Source organism: Lepeophtheirus salmonis, chromosome 7 (assembly GCF_016086655.4).
Source record: "Lepeophtheirus salmonis chromosome 7, UVic_Lsal_1.4, whole genome shotgun sequence".
NCBI lineage: Eukaryota > Metazoa > Arthropoda > Copepoda > Siphonostomatoida > Caligidae > Lepeophtheirus > Lepeophtheirus salmonis.
In genome coordinates, this window is record NC_052137.2 from 30,156,856 (window position 1) to 30,177,129 (window position 20,274).

At 32.1% G+C, this 20,274-nt stretch overlaps 1 protein-coding gene across 1 annotated transcript; it reads right to left on the reverse strand.

The window, feature by feature from the left end:
- Window positions 1–2,540: 2,540 nt before the first annotated feature.
- On the reverse strand, window positions 2,541–20,011 carry LOC121121599 (dnaJ homolog subfamily C member 27). Its single transcript, XM_040716560.2, has 3 exons — window positions 17,496–20,011; window positions 3,249–3,472; window positions 2,541–3,196 (listed from the first exon to the last, which is right to left on the reverse strand). The coding sequence occupies exons 1-3, from the start codon at window positions 17,735–17,737 to the stop codon at window positions 2,703–2,705; spliced, it is 960 nt and encodes a 319-aa protein (XP_040572494.1). The 5' UTR covers window positions 17,738–20,011; the 3' UTR covers window positions 2,541–2,702.
- Window positions 20,012–20,274: the final 263 nt, after the last annotated feature.

A 20,274-nucleotide genomic window follows, 5' to 3' on the forward strand; every position in this document is an offset into this window, starting at 1 on the left:
GGAGGAGAGTTCTCTTAGAGCCGTTACATTCACGAACGACAATTACTAAGATTGATTTATTTTAGTACGAAGAATTGAAAGCTAGAACCATATTACTTGTATAAACGTGCTAGCTCCTATTTTAAACTTTAGGTATATCAAAAGAAGATATGTGTGGCTATAACATAAGAGAAAGCTTGGATTTCTTTGACGAAAGAAAAAAACGCATAATACGTCTTTTTTACTTCAAAGAAAACCCGAAGAGGATTTTTTGAAGAGTCAAATACAATATTAAACCACTGAGAAACCGTCTCCCAAGTTATAACTATGATTGATATTTGTTAAAAATTTTACATGAACATACTATATATAAGTTCAGTCAATTTGATCGTGCAGAATTTGAACTTTAAGTCAAATTTTGATATCATCAATATAATTAATTATTAATTATTCTCGCAACGGGAATACTTATACTTAACATGAAAAACCGTGGTTCCTAAGGACTAAATCACTTTTTTAAATTAATATAAATTATATACTCATATCAACGGATACATTTATCACACTGTCACAATATTGAGAAAAAGTATCCCAGCTTCCTTTTATGTTATCGCCACATACATATAAAGAAATATGTAGAAGAAAAATAGGGCAGTTCTGATGAATTGGAAGTCTTCTTTTGTCTTGTGTTAAACAACTGAAATCCAGATCAACAACTGATTATATGTGTGTGGCGATAATATTAAAGCAAGTAGGGATACTTTTTCTCAATATTGAGACCGTGTGATAAAGTTTTAGTAGCCGCGGTTTTTAAGGTTAACTAAGCCTGATAAAAATCGATTATTTGGGTATACAAATACACAGATTATAAAAGATAATGTGATGTCATGACGCGAAAATTTTATTAAAGACGAGTGTATAAGTATTCACGTATCAAGAATAACGAAAAGAAAAGGATTAGCTGGTTAAAAACAAGCCTCACCAACTGAAATGGATTATATTGCTGATATCAAAATTCGATTTAAAGTTCAAATACCGCACAATCAAATGACTGAACTTGTATATAATATGTTCATGTAAAAAGTTAAACAAATATCAATCATATTAATAACTTGTTAGACAGTTTTTCAGTGGTTTAATATATTGTATTTGACTCTTTAAAAATACTCTTTGGGTTTTCATTGAAGTAAAAACTTACAATGCGTTTTTCTCTGTTTCATCAAAAACATCCAAGCTTGCTTTTAAGTTATCATCACACATATTTATTAAAAATATCTACCTTAGTCTCGTCTTAGATATAACTACTTATTAATTAAGCAATATAATATTTTTTAAATTAATATATCTTCATATAAAAAAGATCGAAATGCCTTGTTCCTGAGCTCGTGAATCATTGCTTCTACACTCAAGAATGTATAAACTCCTTTTTTATAGAAAACATTTCAAATGTATACTCTGGGCTGCATAAGCTAAGGACTATTTTCGCTTCAAAATTTTCTATCCTGACAAAAATCCATTAGTTGTGGTGAGCCGTCTCCCGTCGTTCACTTCAAAGAGCCGCCTCATAGAGCTATTACGTTTGCCAAGGATACATCACTAATTCTTTAATGGATACAGCTTTGTGCTTTAGATTACATAAACAATTGAAACTGTTTTAAAAGTGTTATGTTTTAACCCATTACGGTGCAGGCGGAATTTTCAAAAGGTTAAGCGATTGAAGAACCAAACTACAGTATTTGTTGTAAACAGTAAACAAGCTTAATGTTGAATTTCAGTCAAATGATTTTAGACTACATGTTTTGTATATGATGATATCATCGGAGTATAAAAAAATGTCAAGCATCTTCGTTAAAGATCAAGTACGGCAGTCACCCTAATTGTCAGAAATCGATCCCAATAATCAAAGGAACTATAAAAGTATACATTAAGTGAATCTTAGAGGAAAGGCATTTGATAAATAACCCGTTTGATGAAATTACTGGTGGAAAATTTAAACATGATTGCTTAAAGCTCCTTCTAGCTATGTAATTATGTATGAAAAATATTTGATTTTGATTAATATTGGATGATTGCAAGACTAAAGATACTAGACCTTAAAGTATCTCAAAACATTTCAGCACCCTCTATTATTCCATTAGATGTCCATTTTTCCTTAATCTCACTGAAACGTACAGAAAACTATCTTGATGATCAATAGAAGCTCTACTGTTTATTGCAACCTACTATTTTTACAGAAATTTATCGAACAAGGATAAGAAAATAAATAAAAATATTCATGTGAGTTGCTCATGGGGGGGGGGATGATAAAAATTATCATCCGTAATTTAATTATTTCTTTACATTGGTTTATTATATATTTACATTCTTTACATTTGTATATATATATGAATTTGGGGGGTCTTCCGAAACTTTTAGGGAACTTGAACTCCCCCCTCCCCCCCCCCAAAAAAAAGCCTGCTGATTATATTGATATACTTGTAGTCTTGTTTTTTTATAGCTATATCTGAGGTTTTGTTGAAAAGTTCACTAGATGTAAGACAAATGATTTTAGCGCCGGAACATGTTGCTTAACCTCGCAACCTTACTCAGTTAGTTTTCTTTATTTCTTTGAAATGCAAGTATGTATGACACAAAATGGGTATTACGAACATCGATATGAAGAGTGTATAAAAATAGTGTGTAGATCGAAAGCAGGTTTTTTTAAATGTACATATTGATACAATTTATGGTTTGACGAAGCTTGCACGCATTATAGCTTTCCGAGCGGATCCCAGGATCTTGAAGGCCTCATCAGCACCATCTACTTCTGTTTTGTCAGGGTGGAGCAGTACTGCAAGTTTCCTATAGGTCTTGTTGATTTCTTCAGGAGAATAAGGGGTGGAGCGATCCAGGCCCATTTGGCACCAAGGGTCAATAGAGGATTTGAGTCGGTCAATCACAATGAGTTGATCAGGTGAAGGTGATGGTTTGATAGGAAGGGAGTGTCGATGTTGTGAAGGAGCTTTACTCACTGATTTCCGCATGGCCACCGGTGTTTTACGACTTGATTCCGTGGATTTGAGAACAAGAGTAAAAAAGGAACGAAATAAGTCTGCAATTCCATCACCATTTAGAGCTGAGGTCTCTGCATAGTCAAATCCACGCAGTTCCGCCCAGAGCTTTGCTTCCGTTTCATCTATCATGCGGATCTCTTTCAAATCACTCTTGTTACCACAAACTTGTAAAATAATATGAGTATTGGATAGGTAATTTAATCATAACTCACTTACCCAGAACGACTGTATTATCCATTGTACGACCATCCTTGGCCAGCTCAATGGCAACATCCTTGATATAACCGCTTAGTTCATCAAAGCTCTGGCGATTCGTCACATCAAATACCAAGAGGATTCCATGGGCATCTCTATAAAATTCATTTCGGACATCTCTAAATAAATTGGATCCAGAGGTGTCAAAGATGTGCACAGAGATCTCTTTTTTGTCCACGTATATCCTATTGATTATAAAAATTATTTAGTTTATGTCTTATGAATAACATAATGTCCAAAATTTTAATATCAATAACTTGTATTTAAATTTGTTACTAAGGATTCTTATAATTCATAATTATTAAAAGTTTTAATGAAATGAATACAAGTTCTTTAAAAGAAAATCTAGTTTTACAACGTCACAAATTGCATAGAAATTGAAGATGCCCCCATGTTGAGGGCTCAAAGTTGATATTTTTACTGCATAAAATGGACAAATCTTCAATAAACCTTGATAAAACTCGCATCAAATTGTTAAATGAAGACAAAGGATAGAAACGTCCGCAGGGGGTGACCTGGAGGGGCTGTATCCTCCCCACAAAGAAAAAGAAAATAATTACGCAATTTTACTTTTTACTAGAAAATTTAATATTTTAAATTTGTTTCCAAAAAAATTTTACAAAATCATATACACAAATTTCCGATAAATCTTGATGAAACTTCATCATATGACTTTGAGAATAAAAAAAGACTTAACTTCTGCATTGAATACTACTTGATGCTAAATTATTAATAATTTATAATTATAATTAATGCTATTTCAATTAAATTTTTATTATTAGGGTCTAATATATAATAAAAATTCGCATTAGATTCTAATTTTAGTCTCAATACATCTAAATTGTCAATTGGTCAATTTATGGCACATTACTTGATCATCGAATAATAAAAAAACCCATAGGAAATTACAACATAGGTTTAGTGATTCAAATATATTGTTCCGTATTTATCAACAATTTATTGTAACTATCGTTAGTCAATGACTACTATATATACATACTAAGACTTCATGAATAATTGTCATTATAATAATAATTTAGTCCTAGTATACATATAGTATGCATTGTATTAGTTAAATAAATTGTAAAGTTTTAAACTCAACTTCATTAATGAAGAAAATTTGAATACATGTAATACTTATTTAGTAAGCAACGTATCAAGTATAGTAAAATCAACATCATTTCGATGAAGTAGATTTTTTTAAATAAATGACTGAATGGATCATACAGATTTTAATACGAGGTGTAATCAAAAATTAAGGTGACTTTTCAAATTTGGTGAGCTCCATTATTATTTTTTTTATATTTGTACACTCGCCACGAACATGTATTTACTGTTTCAGCTAAATTATATGTTAAGTTTGTGAAAACATAAGGATTAGAAGTATTTTCAAATTAAGTGCTCCAAAACACTTATAAGGCTATTTTGTCATTTTATTTTTCATCTGTCCTCTTTGATGGAAATTTTTGAAAGTTCTTAAATGAAGTTCTTTAAACTATAATGTTTATTTATATATATATTAATTTACGTAATTGCTTTGTGCATATAAAAGAACGGTGAATAATAAAAAAACACTTGAAAAACACAATACGAGTGTCAGCGACGTTTGCTCAGAAACTGGTTCATTTTGCCCAAAGGTATCGTAGCATGAGCATCGCTTTTGAGCTGTTCACATACGTCAATGATGATCCTGATTTGCTCAAAAGGGTCATAATTGGTGACAAATCATGGATATATGGTTATAATATCGAAAACAATGCCCAATAATTACACTGGAGATAACAAAAATCGCCGAACAAGCAAAATACTTTTAAACGTTATGCCTCTCACAAACAAACTAAATTTATGATTTAGCTGAAATAGTAAATATATGTTCCTGACGAGTGTACTATCATAAAAAAATAATAAAATCGAGTGTTTGTTTAAGATAAATTAATGTAATCAATCCCGTTTCGATGTTACTTATTGGAATTAACTAATCATATTAATGTTCTAATTTACGTCATAATAAATAATTCAAACTTTGGACTAGTCTTTTATCTAGTTTATACTTATAGTATCAAAAATGGGCAATAATGGGGTATCAGTTTTTTTTTACATATTAATAGTTTGTCTACATTGCCATAGAATAGTGGCACCATCTTGCTTGCGTTTATTATTGTGTATTAATAGTTTGTTAACTTATTTGCTTATTAAGACAGCTAAGTACATCTGCGCCATCTTGCTGATATTGATAGTTTTTTTAAAATTTACTCATAGTATTAATAACTTGACACGTCGGTAGTTTTATTGTATCATGCAACCTTTATTTAAAAAAAAAGAAATAGAAAAAATGGCTCGAAATCATCTGGTAGTTAGACAAATAAGTCAATCATAAAACTGCTATTTATCTCTTAATTATTCCCAGATTATCATTGTCATCCACAATTTTGAAATGAGTTACATCAATATATTTCATAATATTAACATCCTACATAGTATTTTTTTCGATACTGCATTATAGTATTGCTTCGCAATACCTTATTAAAAGCGCAGCTATACATTTTTATTTATATATGGTTGCCAAAATTTATTCATAGTAATAATAAGGTGGCCAAATACAATGAAGGATCAACGCGAAATTGTATTCCTGTCCTTTTGGAAACGGAACATAAATATTGTATAACTATGGCTGGGTGCGTTTGGTCAAATAAATTACTGTTTTGAGATTAGAATAGGAAAACAGTTATTGTGTGTCCTCTTTCTTATTTTTTTACTCATTATTTATTAATAATTCTTGCACAACATCTCCCTCTAAGAAAGACTATATTTTTTGGCTTACCTTAGTGCAATATTGAATAATGAATGTGATTAATTTTATTGGTCAAATACCTTAAAATGTTCCCCCTCCGCCTGTATGCAATTCATTGGATCTGTATCTATCCATTTCCCCTAGCAGTTCATATTTTTCTATTTGGATATTCTAGCCACATGCTTTCTGATCCTCTCTTCATGTTCTGTTTAAGGGATCTTGTCTCTGTGTGCCTCACTCGGTTGTTCTCTATCTTCTTTGATGGAAAGATCGTTCACTGTGTATATGCCCCTTCCCATAAAGGTCTTTAATAATGAATTCTGACATTTTAAATCATTGTCTCTATACTCAAAAGAACATAAATTCCTCCAAATCTTCCACAGAATAATCGTATACAGCTATAAGAACTAAAGAGATACATAAAAATATCTGAATTATCAACTGAAAGCCCAAGTGAGGAACAGAAAGAGTTATAATCCTCAATCCACTGCTTCTTCATTGCAATTCTGAAGTTCTTTTGTTCTTAAGTCAACTCTGCTTCGTCTCTTACTATCATAAAAATATTTCATTGATAAGAGTTCTTCAGTTTCCTTGATTTCTTTACTTGTGTGCCTCTTTTGTCATTAGAAAACGAGTTGAAGATAATTCTAGATTCCTAAAGATAATGTACCTCTCTTTTTTCGAAAGTTTTGTCTGCATTGCCAATGCATATTCTATTCTGCAAATTTATTTCTGTATAAAAGTGTTTCCTTTCATTTTATATATGTATAATATCACTAATAATTTGTTGAATCTATTTGTTTTATTTTATATTGATAACTTCTATATTGTATCGTTTTAAATTTTTCTGATTCTCTGCTTATAACTTCTATTAAAATTTATAATTGTTTTTTTAGTAGTATTTCTTTTTAAATTTACCCATTCTTATTTAACTTGAGATGAATGATCAAGTTAGAAGGATCATATTTCGATTTCATTTATCTAGCTTTGGTCATATAATCTTGGAGACCATATTTGAAGAGTTTCCGTATTTCCGTCTCATCAAAAATATAGGACCTGATTTTTGCCGTTGTAAGTGAAGTTGTATCTGGATTTACGAATACCGAAGAACAACTGCCTGAATTGTCTCAAAGGAAGTCTTAGCTTCAAATACTGGTGAAGGTGTTTGTCTAACATCCGGTACTTAGAGTAAAGACTTGAGTATGCTTCATGGATTCAAACATGTAGCTGTACAATTTATTTATCATAATTATAAGTATTTTTATTGTATTTGAAGTATGATAGGATGAAGACAGATTTTATTTCTCTTCATAATCAGTATATTTATTTCTGTATAAAATGTGTCTTATATTTTGTAAATATAAATATAATTTACATTTGTCCCTAATAATTTGTTGAATCCATTTGTAATATTTAATATTAATAACTTCTATGTCGTATCATTTGTCATCATTAATTTGTTTGCTTTTCTATGTATAATTTCTATTAAAATTTCTAATTATTTTTTTTTGTAATAGTGAATCGTTTTTTCATTTTCTATTTTACCTATAATTTTTCTTAACTTAATATCACTAATATACGTTATAATACTTTAACTTATCAATTTACAAGTACTCTATTGCTACGGCTAAATTGTTTCCATTATTTTTTGATTACTCATTGTATAATATATCATATTAGCGAAGAAATATAAGAGATCTCAATGTTAATAGATCTATAATATAGAAATATAAAAGTTTTTTTGTTTTTTTAATTTCAAAAAGTATTCCTGAATTTGAAAATTTCGACTACTTTTTATTTTAAATGTTCTAATGTTACTTAAAATATAAAATATTCTCATTATCATGCAGAATCATATCATATTATATGCTCCAAAACCATATTTTAATCAATAGTACCATATGTCTCGCTCTTGCGTTTTCCTCGCACTTGCTCGATGTCCAGTCTTAAGTATAACTTACTACTTCATTTATTTATTGAAAATAATACATTATGAAATAAACAATTGCCATGACGTAACAAATGTAACCGAATGAATCGACATCTAATAAAAAATACATAGGGTATTTCTGTGTTAGCGGGAAACACCGTGTTGAGATATCTGTTTAATCAAATATTTTTTGACTTAAAATTAAGGTTGTATAAATATTAGTGTAGGGATTTCGGTCTGGAAAACCTTCATCGGTGTGAGAATATTATAATCTTCCTTCGATAGAACTAATTCGGTCCTTTAAAAAAGTTCAGTCTGGATCAGTCTCAGATAAAAATTCGTTTTCTATCACGTCTTTAACTTTATTGCATCTGGTAAACCTTTCCTCCAAAGCAAAAGATATAAAAGGCCTAAAATCAGTAGTTAGCCAGTTCATCCAAAGTATGAAACGATTGTTGAGATTTCTTTACAGCTTAACAATAGTTAATTCTAATTGAACTAATCAACGTTCATGACACTGATTAGAAGAGAAAGAACAGATACATCGTTAGCTAACAGCAAAATATACTACATATTTTAGTTTGGCGTGGAGTTCTAGAGACCTGGAGTACTTACACGCACTTTTTATTCCTACATAAGGGGAATATAAAAGGAGTAATTGTTTGAAAAAAAGGGGAAAAAGAGCCATAATTCATTACTCAATTTCTTCAAGAGGGAAATAATGAAAAAAAAAACCAAAAAAAACAAACCAGATAGCTCCATGCATGATTATGCCTTGGTAGTGTAAAGCCTAGATATGTATGTGGTATCATAATTTAAAAGTTATTCATGCACCTTCTATATCTGACGTCATTGATACATAAACAATGAAGTAAACAAATGCATTAGAGCGTTAACCCCGACGTCATATCGTGCATCCTAAATGAAGGCAACGCCATCTTGGCTGTTCATAGTTGATATTTTTATAAATTAAAATGAACAACATTTAAATAAATATTGACATCAAATTGCTTTAAGAATAAAAAACAGTCTTAACCCTTCCATTAAATACTAAACAATGCCACTGATAAACATTGATATTTGAATAAAAACATGGACTCAAAAGTTAGAGCTTTGGGTCCAACTCTATCCTTTATTCATCTCCATTAGGAAATCTTATCTAGGACTATAAAATCAAGTGGGCTCTTGAAAAAGCTCAACCATTGAAAAATGGATATTTTTAATTGATGGAAGGTAGAAAACGATCCTTGTGCCGAGAGATTTGTTTAAATTTATAAGGGCAGGGATTAAGTCAACCAACATCCCACACTTCGTTCAAAAATGAGTGCAAGAAATCATTTAAATTGAAAAATATCAAAGTGGAAACATGATGTCAAAAAGTATCAGAATTTAATTTAAAAAGACCTGATATTCTAAACAATAACATATTTTTTATCTTTGTATACAGGGTTGGTCTTATACAATGGTACATATTTTGTTATTTTTAATTTTTTGGAGTAAAATTTGAACGAGAGGTTTTATCAGATCATTTATTTAACAAATTCATTTGAAAATAGTACTCAGCACAGCTTTTATTCAATATGTGAGCCCTCAACTCTAATAGTTGCCTCAATACGAGACCTAAATTCCTTGCAGACTCGAGCTTGGTCCTTTTCCTTCTTTATTGAAGCCTCTAGAGACTGTACACTCTCGTGAGGAGTAGCACACAACATCTCCTCCATACACGCCTTGATAGAGTAGTCCAAGGAGTTCACGTCCGGAGAGGAGGGCGGCAACATGTTGAGGACCCAAAAGTCTGGAAAGTTGTCTCTCAGGAAGGCCTGCATTTTAGTGGGGCAATGACACGGAGCTCCTTGTTGAGTGGAAACAAAGTTGTCCCCTCACTATTCTCTGGGCCAAAGTAGCATTTTATTGTCCAGAAGTTCGATGTAAACATCTGCATCGAGCCTCTCTTTCCTCTCCACAAAAATGGAAGGGCAGACTTCACCTGTGCTGGTCACAATTCCCAAGATCATGGTTCCGGTTAGATTTTGTGTTCTGAAGATATGTCTCACTCAAGCTGAAAGAATTATATATACAGGGTTGATCTTATCTGGTAGCACACTTAATTTAGATTTTTATAAATTGGATATTTATTCTTCCATTGTCTTCAAACTTGGTGAAAGATAGGTTTTGTGACTCAAGATTTCTTTTTTTAAAGTTTCGACTCAATTAAAAATATTATTTGTCAAATAAATGCCCTCACAAAACCTCTCGTTTAAATTTTACTCATGAAAAATCTACAATTTTAAAATGTACATGTAGCACTGGATAAGATCAACCTTGTATATACGTATATTCACACTCAAGAGATAAGTATCTATAGATTAAGGCGAACTTGTCTGGAAAAAATATGTTTGAAAGCTTTCAACAGCCCTGCTATTTGGCAAACTATCGTTAGTGAGCGGAAACTGTATATTTTAATTAGTTAAATAATAATATATGTAAATGATGTTTTTAGGATCAGGCTAATTTTAACTAAGCAATACGTAATTGTTGCTATTTTGATAAACAAAGGCGGAACGGATAAGTTATTTTAAAAAAATATGGTCATTATTATAGCTTCCTTATTTCAACGCATTTATTACATTAGATCATCTCATTGTCAAATTCCAATCTTCTACAGTTCATCTTTTTTCTATTTATGTACGTAGCTAGTAGGTTTCTCTCCCAGGATCTCGTTTTTACGAGATTTCTCGGGGTTTTACCTCTTTTTATATTCTTGGATAATCCTGGATTGAACTATTTCATAATATAAGCTTCATTTTAATATCAAGTGGTCCATTACAATCTGAAGACTTTGAATTTTAAACTTCAACAAGATATCATTTATAAATAGACTTAGGATTTGTGAGCAATCGCTTCATTACTCAAGAAATTGCTCTTCTTGCATTATTTGTCTTGAAAATTGCTCATTTTTCTAAAGTGGTATGAAATATAAAGAGAAAAATTGGGTACTGGTTGGATTACACAGCAGTTTGCTCGAAAAATGGAGATGCAAAGCCTTTCCATCATTAGGCAGGAAAACAATAAAAAAAACACTTCAAGTTAATATAAATATATTTCTATTAACCTTGGAAAAACTCTATCTTTTTTGGAGGGAAAACTATGCATATAATGCAATCAGATTTATTATTACATACATGAATGTGTGAGGAAACAAGATTCCAATTACAGCCAATCAGAAGAAGGGAAAATTTGGCTCAAAATTGATTCTTGAAATCTCTCTCTTGAATCTTGTAACGAAGGAGAAATACTTTTGTGCCAAATTCTCACTGCGGACTCAAAAGCTACTTGGTGTAATTCTTGTTAAAAAAGAATCGAAGCTTACAAAAAATGCAACCTACAAAGACATTTGTTCACCGTCAAGCATAAAAACAACCTTCAACTTAAGAGGGAAAAAACCCTTGTTTGCCAGCTCATAATATAGGATTACATCTGCAGTGGGTGCTATGAATGCCACCGCCGCCTGAGAGTCATCATTGTCAATAAGGGTATGCTACATTAATGATTAAGAGAGTTCAGCTTTATGGTATTAATGTTGTTGATTTTCCATTGTTAGTTAATAAATAGACTTAGGATTTTGGAGCGATTTTTGTAGCCAAAATGGGCAAAAAAGAGCACTAAAGTTTTTTTTGAAAAATGAGCACCCAAAATACCATTTTTAGAAGGATAATTTAAAGGAATCGGTCTTTTATAATTTTATAATTCATTTGCAATATTATAACGACCAGTTAAGATTTCCTTCCATAAATTTTTATCTATGATCCATATTTGTAGTTTTGAACATACTAATAGGCCGTTTAACGCCCACATTAATAATGGGAGAAAGTTTGAACTTGGCAATATATTCAAGAGTCATGTTAGACGTAGGTATCTCATTATCAGTACCCCTGATTATTTGTTATAGATGGAAGATCAGGATTTCTGTGAATGACGGTCAAGTTGTTCACAGTAGAGGGCAGAATTGTTGTGAAAATTTATTTTCTTAATCCTTGCGCAATGATATTCAAAAGTATATACTCACACCTTTACAACGCCTTATCGTATGATTCGATGTACCCAATAATGAACAAGATATACTTAAAAAATTAAAAAGAAAAAGAAGCGGGAAATACGAAATTACTTTTTTACCCAAACTAATATAATTGAAAATACTTGCATTTTAGAGTATATATATTGTTCACCAACGGGATTCTGATATTTCCTGGGATCCTGTAATTTGAAAATAGGCAATTTTCCGTTATCTCACTAAAAGACAATTCCCCAAGACATTAGAAATCGTAGTAGTTACATATGTATATATCGTATGCTATGCATGTCTTAAGGAGTAGTAATGAAGAACACACACGCTCTTTGACCTCAATTTGTATTAGATAAACTTATATAATTTACCACCCCATTTTTAGAATGAGTATTCACCTTCATTCAAATTTGAAGAAATTACATTAATAGAATGTTGATTTTCTGTACATGAACTGTCATAGAGTCTTATTAATAAACTAGCTGTAGTATCCGGTATTGCCCGGAGTTATTAGGCGAAACATACACATTTTACTTTAATAATATACCGGGAACGGCGAAAAAATCTCTATACTTCATTTTAGCTACATAAATCAAGGTTTTTGTGAATGTGGTAAAATAGTCCCGGTCAAGTACTTAAAACAGACATCCTCCTTAGTGTCTTAGAAGCCCGGAAAATACCATCTGAACATAACCAACGAATTTTAGTCCGTGCACTTGTGAACGCTGGCAAGAAACAAACGGAGGAGAAGTTGTTACCATTTTTTTACAAAATATTCAATTTTTCATCATTTTTTTTCTTAAAATAAATTTACTGTGAAAAGCCATGGATTTTTTTTTTAAATCTCCAAAAACCAAGCCTCCCACTCCCATAGTACTAGCGGGGATATTTGGAATTGGGATCACTTTCGGCCACCTTGTATAACGATTCATTATATTCAAGGTATAGTGCTGTCCTTTGACAAGTGTGAACGGGACAATTATATCAACGTGGATGAAAGCAAGTATCGCTGATGGTGGATCTAAGGGGGAAGTGGGCTTGAATGTTCAGAAAAGCTTTGTTTGTTGACATGCAATGCATTCTTCAATGAATTTTTCAACATTACGTAATTTAGCCCAAGCTTAGAAATGCAAGATGATTATCTTTGTGGCTTGAATGAATAATTCGTCAGTGAAGTTCTGGAGAGGACACTACGACACAAAAAAAGTCTGCAAGTAAAGTTCCTGAAACACACTTGAGATAAGGTTTAACTTTAAATTTAACAATTTAGGATCATGGAGTCTTTGATCGTCAATGACATCTTAAGGAAAATTGGGACTTAAGTAGATCTTGGTTATGTTTCTTTAAAGAATATCCGTAGTGTGGTTTAATTTTCCTCTAACATGTTCAATTATGCAATTAAACTCTGCTACAGTTCTCAAAACAGTTCCCATTTCAGTATCAGACGCATCTGTTTTAAGTGTTAAACGTAACAAGTTGTCACGGAATGAAAGTTGAGTAGCCATGCGACCGAGGACAATTTAGTTTTTTTGAATCAATAAATTAAAATGACAATCAGGACCAGAGCACACAGTTGCATCCAATCCAAATTTTGAATGATAATAACATACTTTTTTTAAATTTTGCAGTTGTTGAGTACTTCGAAAAAGCTCAACTAGATCTCTTTTTAATCAAAAGTGCGACAGTTGGAGAAGAAGAGTGATTCTCGACAGTAGAAATAGAAGTGTTTGTAACTTCCTTCGCTGCCGTACACATATCTGCTCAATTCTTGGTCGTAAGTGTTGATTCTGCTCTCAAATATCCATGTTGTTCCTTTTGAGCATTCGTTATTAGTGCCTCTCAATCAAACTTTCACATAAATCCTTTAGAAATCAGAATCCAGAAGACATTCAACATCATCTTTGACCTCCATGCTTGAAAGCCCCGAAGTATAAGCCATCATGTCGACGAATCTTTTTATCCTGGTGGAAGATGGTAGCCCATATTGGGCTAATATGGATTTCTTCGCTCCCTCAAAAGTGAGATTATCTTCACTAATAGGAATAATATTGAACACCTCACCCGGCAATGTTGACACCATAAGATGCATTTAACTTTGGTATGACAAATCCCACTCAATTCAAAATCAAGCTTAATTCTCCGAAACCAGTTCTCCACATCCGAAGAAAAGAACCTAGGAAGGCACAGTTCCGCGGTGGCCATTAATAAATTTGCCTCTTCCGATTTAATCGACTAAGCTTGTTTTTGGGGAGACACAGGTGCTAAAGTTTGCTTTCAGGGCATTTTTCGAATCACATCGGGGTCGCCAATGTAAATTATTTTATATAATTATATTGATCATCAAATATCTACTGATTATATTCTAGATTAATAATAATAATATCAAATAAGATCAAATCAAACTTCAACATATATATATAATCCTGTGGAAGTGTCTGAGAGAGATATATAAAAGTGATTTAAAGGCTTGAAAATCCTTTGTTCAAAATACAAGAGGCGGAGTTTCCACTAAAAATTTGTAATTCAAAATCGAAGACAATAAAACATGTGACATGAAAGTTTGAGATCTTACAACCTCGCATTCTCTTTCAACTCTATTCAAGATTTTCGAATACCGGATAAATATAATTGACAATTTGGAAAAATGTTTGTTAATATTGTAGAATTTAAAAATGTCAAATAATTTTTTTAGTTTCTGTGTAAGTTTTGCAAAATAAACACTAATAAACTTCAATTCTTTTTTTGTCTTTGATTCATTACATGAGTATGCGGAAGGCAAATACTGTTTGTACCTATGATGTCATTCGTTATCAAAAAAAAAAAAAACTTATCCAAAATTAACTTACCTACACAAAGAAATACCTTTTCATTTAAAATTGAATTCTTAGCAATCCTAAGGTGAATTGATGAGCACAAAAAATATGTAGACATATGTTGAATGTTTGTGATCCTCAAAAAGGAAATACCGAGTAGTTGAATAAAATTTTGCAGACTTATAATTTTAAACTTCAACAAGATATAATTTCAACAAAATTAATACTATAAATACGGGACCGGAAGTTACGCCTTTTGAAGTTTCGCCCTGGGAAGTTCTGCCCTGTGAAGTTTCGTCCTCATACATATATTATAGTATGAATATATCTTCCTTATATAATTTAAGGTCTTCCTTTATTTGAAATACATAGTATTTAATTATGAAATTATGGCATTTGAGTAATTAATATGGAATAATTTTTGTTTCTTATTATAAAGAATTCAAACCGTTTGATATGTTCTATCTTAAAATATAATTAAATGCCCATTTTTACAATTCTGAATGCAAAAATGCATTAGAAATCACTTCAATTGGGGGGGAGACTATTTTTAAATCTTATATTATGCGTAGGAGATACATTTACTCTATAATATATGTATGAGGGCAAAACTTCTACTGGGCGAAACTGCCCGGGGGGTAATATCCTAGAGCTAAATTGATAGATGTGTATCTGAGATCTCTTAATCATTAATGTAGCCATCCTTAGCGGCAATCATGACTTCCAGGCGGCGGCAGAAGGCCTGGTATTCGTTTTAAATGTAGTCATCTGTCATTCCGTCCTAGTGATAGGTGACAGTGACTTTAAGGGACTCGGTGTTTGGATGGCGGACACAGCAGGTTTCCCCTTGACATGCAACCAAAAGTTGTAGTAGAGTGGATTGAGGGACCAAAAGTGTCAAAAAAGAGTTCAAAAGAACTAAAAAGCTTATTTAAAAGAGTCTTGCAACAGAGGAGATGGGATTCTTTCATTGCTGGTGTCAAAAGTAGTCTTTCCACCAACTTTTTTGATAGACCTCTGGACAATCTGGTGTGATACCCCGATATCTCTTTCATGTGCCATCAGGGACTGAAGGGGATTATCCCCGGCTGTTATCTTTAACTCTTCCGTATCCAGTTTGGCCTTTTTGAGAGAGACCTTCTTCCTCTCCAATGTTTCGGACTTGCTGACGGTGTTGACAGGTGTCCTGGAGAAGCTCAAGTGCTTGGAGTGCGCGAATTGATATTCGTCGTTAACGTTCAAGTGTCATTGTCTTGACTTGTACGTAAGCTAGAGAGCTCAGGTTTGTAATATTTTGTAACTAATTGTTTATGCTTTAATATATCGAAATATGAATTAATTTCAATCACTCAACTTTCATTTATAATTAAATTATTAAGTGTTCAGATTTCAATGCACCACCACTCGGTAATGAAAGAAATTGAAGTGATGGGGAATCGAAATAGTGACAATTTGATTGATAAATAAGTGCTGAGTAAAACAACAAAGTAGGCCGATAATTATACAAGGAATTAAGACTATTATTTACTACATTTAAACAAAATCAGTTTCCATTTTGAAATTCATTACGTTGGGATAATTCATGCTAATTATCATTTATCATTTAAAATAACATGAAACTATTTCAAAAATGTATCCTATTGTAATGATATATTTATACATTTTATAGGCCTATATGACCCTTAATATAAAGAAATATGGCTTAGGGCTGTAAATTGTAGTCATTTTCAATATGTAAAAATAAAGAAACCGAAAATGAACGATGTAATCCTGACAATTTGAAGAATGTTTCGAAGAAAAGTAACTTACATTTCATTAGATTAGCTACAAGCAGCTTTTACATGAAGGACATAATTACAAGTCCCACTCCGTATCAAACAAGGGCATTGATAGGAATTACTCTGTATTATTTTATTCTCAAGTCTACTCTGAGACCAATAGGAACTTATCACTCCTCAACAAATCCTCAACGTTACTTTCCGTCATTTATGAGCAAATCAACTCGTGGTTAGTAATGTTGGAACGGTCCTAGGACTGATTTCCTAATCATTTTCCCACTATTATTACTTTTTTGATCGCTCCATCTTAAGGACCGATAAAGGTCCTAGCTATCCTTTTATTTTCTTCACTCCTAGCTAGGATTGGAGAATATAAAAACCAAGAAAATTATGAGTGATAGCTAGAAACCTATAATAATAAATTCTAGCCACACACTTCCTCCTTTAAACTTCAGGTATCTGTTCTCTTTGGTTATGTTGAACGGCTGTAAGGGCATAGTTAGTAAATACGTCCTTTGAGCTGTTGTAGTTACCATAAAAGACTGGTAAAGATCAGTTCTAAGACTGAGAAATTATATTAGGTCCGGACTGATAGTCCTTTTAGTTTTTAGACTAATCTAATAACAGCGGCTACACTTTATACTTTGATAGTCTTTCCTCAAGAATGAAATAACAGCCTTAGAAAAAAAAAAAAAAAAAACACATGTGCAACTAGAAAAAAAAAATTGCACGCTAAATAAATGCTTGTATTTAAAGCTCTAACAATGTTAATTAAAAAATGGGCGGATAATCAAAATATAAGTATTTGAAGAATGAAAAGAAAATACTCTTACCGTGTAGCCCCATAGTCGATCCCGATCGTAGGAACATACTTATCCACAAATCTCTTTTCACAATATCTCTTGATAATACACGATTTCCCTGTTTTCTCCCCTCCGGTCATTACAACACGGAGTCGCATTGGCCTACATCCATAGGAAGAGCTGGAAGTTTTTTTCTTGGCCGTCGCGGATGATCCTGTTTTAGCTTCAGCCTTGCTGTTAGTACTACTGCTTGTATTTGTAGATGAAGACATGTTTTGGCATGGTATGAGAATATTGAGTATTCTCTGAGCCGTGAGTCTCAATATATGTATCTACACGCACAAATCACATTCATTAAATAGTTTTGGTCATAATAGATGCGAAGATGGGGAGTTTAACATGTGTCAGCTGGGAGTGTGCGTAAGTCACTCATAGAAGGTGTACAGGGTATGTACGTATACAGAAAGAGACACTTGCTTTCAACTATGATTCCTTGGAGCGGGGAGTTTCTTCAATTGGGAATCCTTTAATTTTGAAACATGATTATAATTATAACAAGGGATAATGTTCAAATAAAGATTGCTCCACCAAAGATTGTTCCCTTTAAAAATACAAGGATAATTTGGCGAAAAATGAGGAGTTGAGAGCTCAAGGATCAATCGAAGTCAATGTTTTTGGATTTATTCCATATTTAAACTGCCTTTGAATATTTCTCATGAGGGAGGGCGCGCCCCCAATAGTCTTACTATTATATCACACACGTTTATTTTATTAGGATAATTGAAAGTCATACTTATAATACTTTAAGCTAGCTGCTTTTGAATCTTCTTTACTTTTTAAAAAGTGTTTGTTATTTATACTTTATCATTATGTAAATAGAGATTTTTGAAGTTATATTGACAGGAGAGTATTTTCCCCTACTTTAAACAACATGTAGATTCTTAGTTTCGACATCTTTTAAATATACATAGAATGGGGTATCTATAAAATATGTCCTGCCGGTATTTACAAATAAAATAAACTGAAAATGAGCCTGGTAAACCTGACAATTTAAAGAATGTTTGAAAAGAGAGCAACTTAGTTGCCATGATGTCGATCTTCAATTCTACTCCGAGCCCTACAAGGACTTACACTTACAGAGGCGTCTGCAGGGGGTGAGTGGACGGACTGTATCCCCCCCCCCTCCATCACATTAAGGAGTATTTGCTTTTTACAATATTTTTTTTTCGTCTTTAGATCAAATTATGCAGGAGAGTAAATATTACATTTTTTCCCAAAAAAATATAATATTTGAATTTTTTTTTGCCAAAATTTTTCATATTTCAACATTCATAGAGGCGTTTGCACAAAGAGGTATGAACACTTCTATAAATGTTGCCATTATACTAATTTTTGTTTATTTCTTGGCTATCTCAATGCAGTTACATTGGGACGAAATATTTTTTTTTAAATATTATAATTGCATGACATTCTGTCAAGATGTCTCATACTCATTTTACATCCCATTACATTGTAGTCCTTCATCAGTCTATTGACTAACTCTTTGTAGTTTGTGGCTTTGTGGTTTCCCAGGAAATTATCCACAACATCTTTGAGAGAAATCCAGGCATTCCTTTCCTTAACTGATGAGTTTTCGTATTTTTGGTCCATCAAATATTTTCTTAGTTGAAAGTTTTGGAAATTTTGATACAATATATTTGAAAGATTCTCCATCATAGGGTAGAGCTTTGATACTGTTTTATGAGTCAACTGGCGACTCATTAATAATATTTTTATCTCCAGGGTTTGAATTTAGTCTCGGAGACCAATCAGTTTTAACCCAATGCTGTTCTCTACATCTGCTGTCCCATAAACATAGAAAACAGGGATATTTATTGTAGCAAAACTGTAGGCCAAGAAGGAAACTCACCATTTTGAGATCAACACAGATGATCCACTTGTGTTTATCATATTGAATTAGTTCAAGAACTTTCTTAATGCCCCCATACAGAATGTCCAATTAGAATTGTACCAAAATATTTCCATTGTGTATCAATAAATAACCTCCATTCATCGGGTTAATAAGCTAGAAGTCATAATTCCTTTAACAACCCAGGAATGTTAAACAAGGGCCTCCCGACATTAAAAGTATTACAGAAAATTATTTTCTCGTTTTCGATAGAATGACTCACTCAACTCGGCCTTAAAGATTTTTTTTTTCACTGAACCGTGAAGCAAGAAGTAGGGATGATATCCCTAATCTTAAATCACGAATCAAATCATTTAATTCTTTATGTTGACAGGATACTACATACAATTCTAATTGAATATAAGAAAAGACTTGATGTGACATATGCAATTATAATTAAGTAAAATACTAGGTGTTATCCAAACATGAATATTATACATAAGCTACAATTATAAGATTTAAATATATTAAAAATAACATGCAAAAGTATTTGAGTAAATGGAGGGACAAATTATAAATTTAAAAGTTTTTGTTTGCTAAGATTGATCTTCATTAATTAAAGACAAAAATGTCTTTATGAATTAGGAAAAAAAAAAAAAAAAAAGAGAGCCCAGATACTTTATCCTCAACAAGAGATGTTCGAATTTCAATATCTACAGAAGTGTAACAGGATGAAAATTTAGTTGAAGAAGAAAACCGAGCAAAACTTAACTTCATACTAGAGTAGGGACGACTCTTTCCTTTGGTGGGAATATCTCCATCCATAAATAACAATGAATATAATCAACGGTTTTTCAATCGTGACAGGATCCATTTAATTTCAGATTCAGATAAAATGCTCCAGATGTGAAATATTTTATT

Bases quoted from the DNA above. Each gene is read 5' to 3' on its own strand.
- LOC121121599 (XM_040716560.2), bottom strand. From the start codon at position 17,737: ATGTCTTCATCTACAAATACAAGCAGTAGTACTAACAGCAAGGCTGAA. The intron at 3,473-17,495 runs GTAAGAGTATTT...TATAATCAATAG, and splicing joins ATCGACTATGGGGCTACACG to GATATACGTGGACAAAAAAG. The intron at 3,197-3,248 runs GTAAGTGAGTTA...TTATTTTACAAG, and splicing joins GGATAATACAGTCGTTCTGG to TTTGTGGTAACAAGAGTGAT.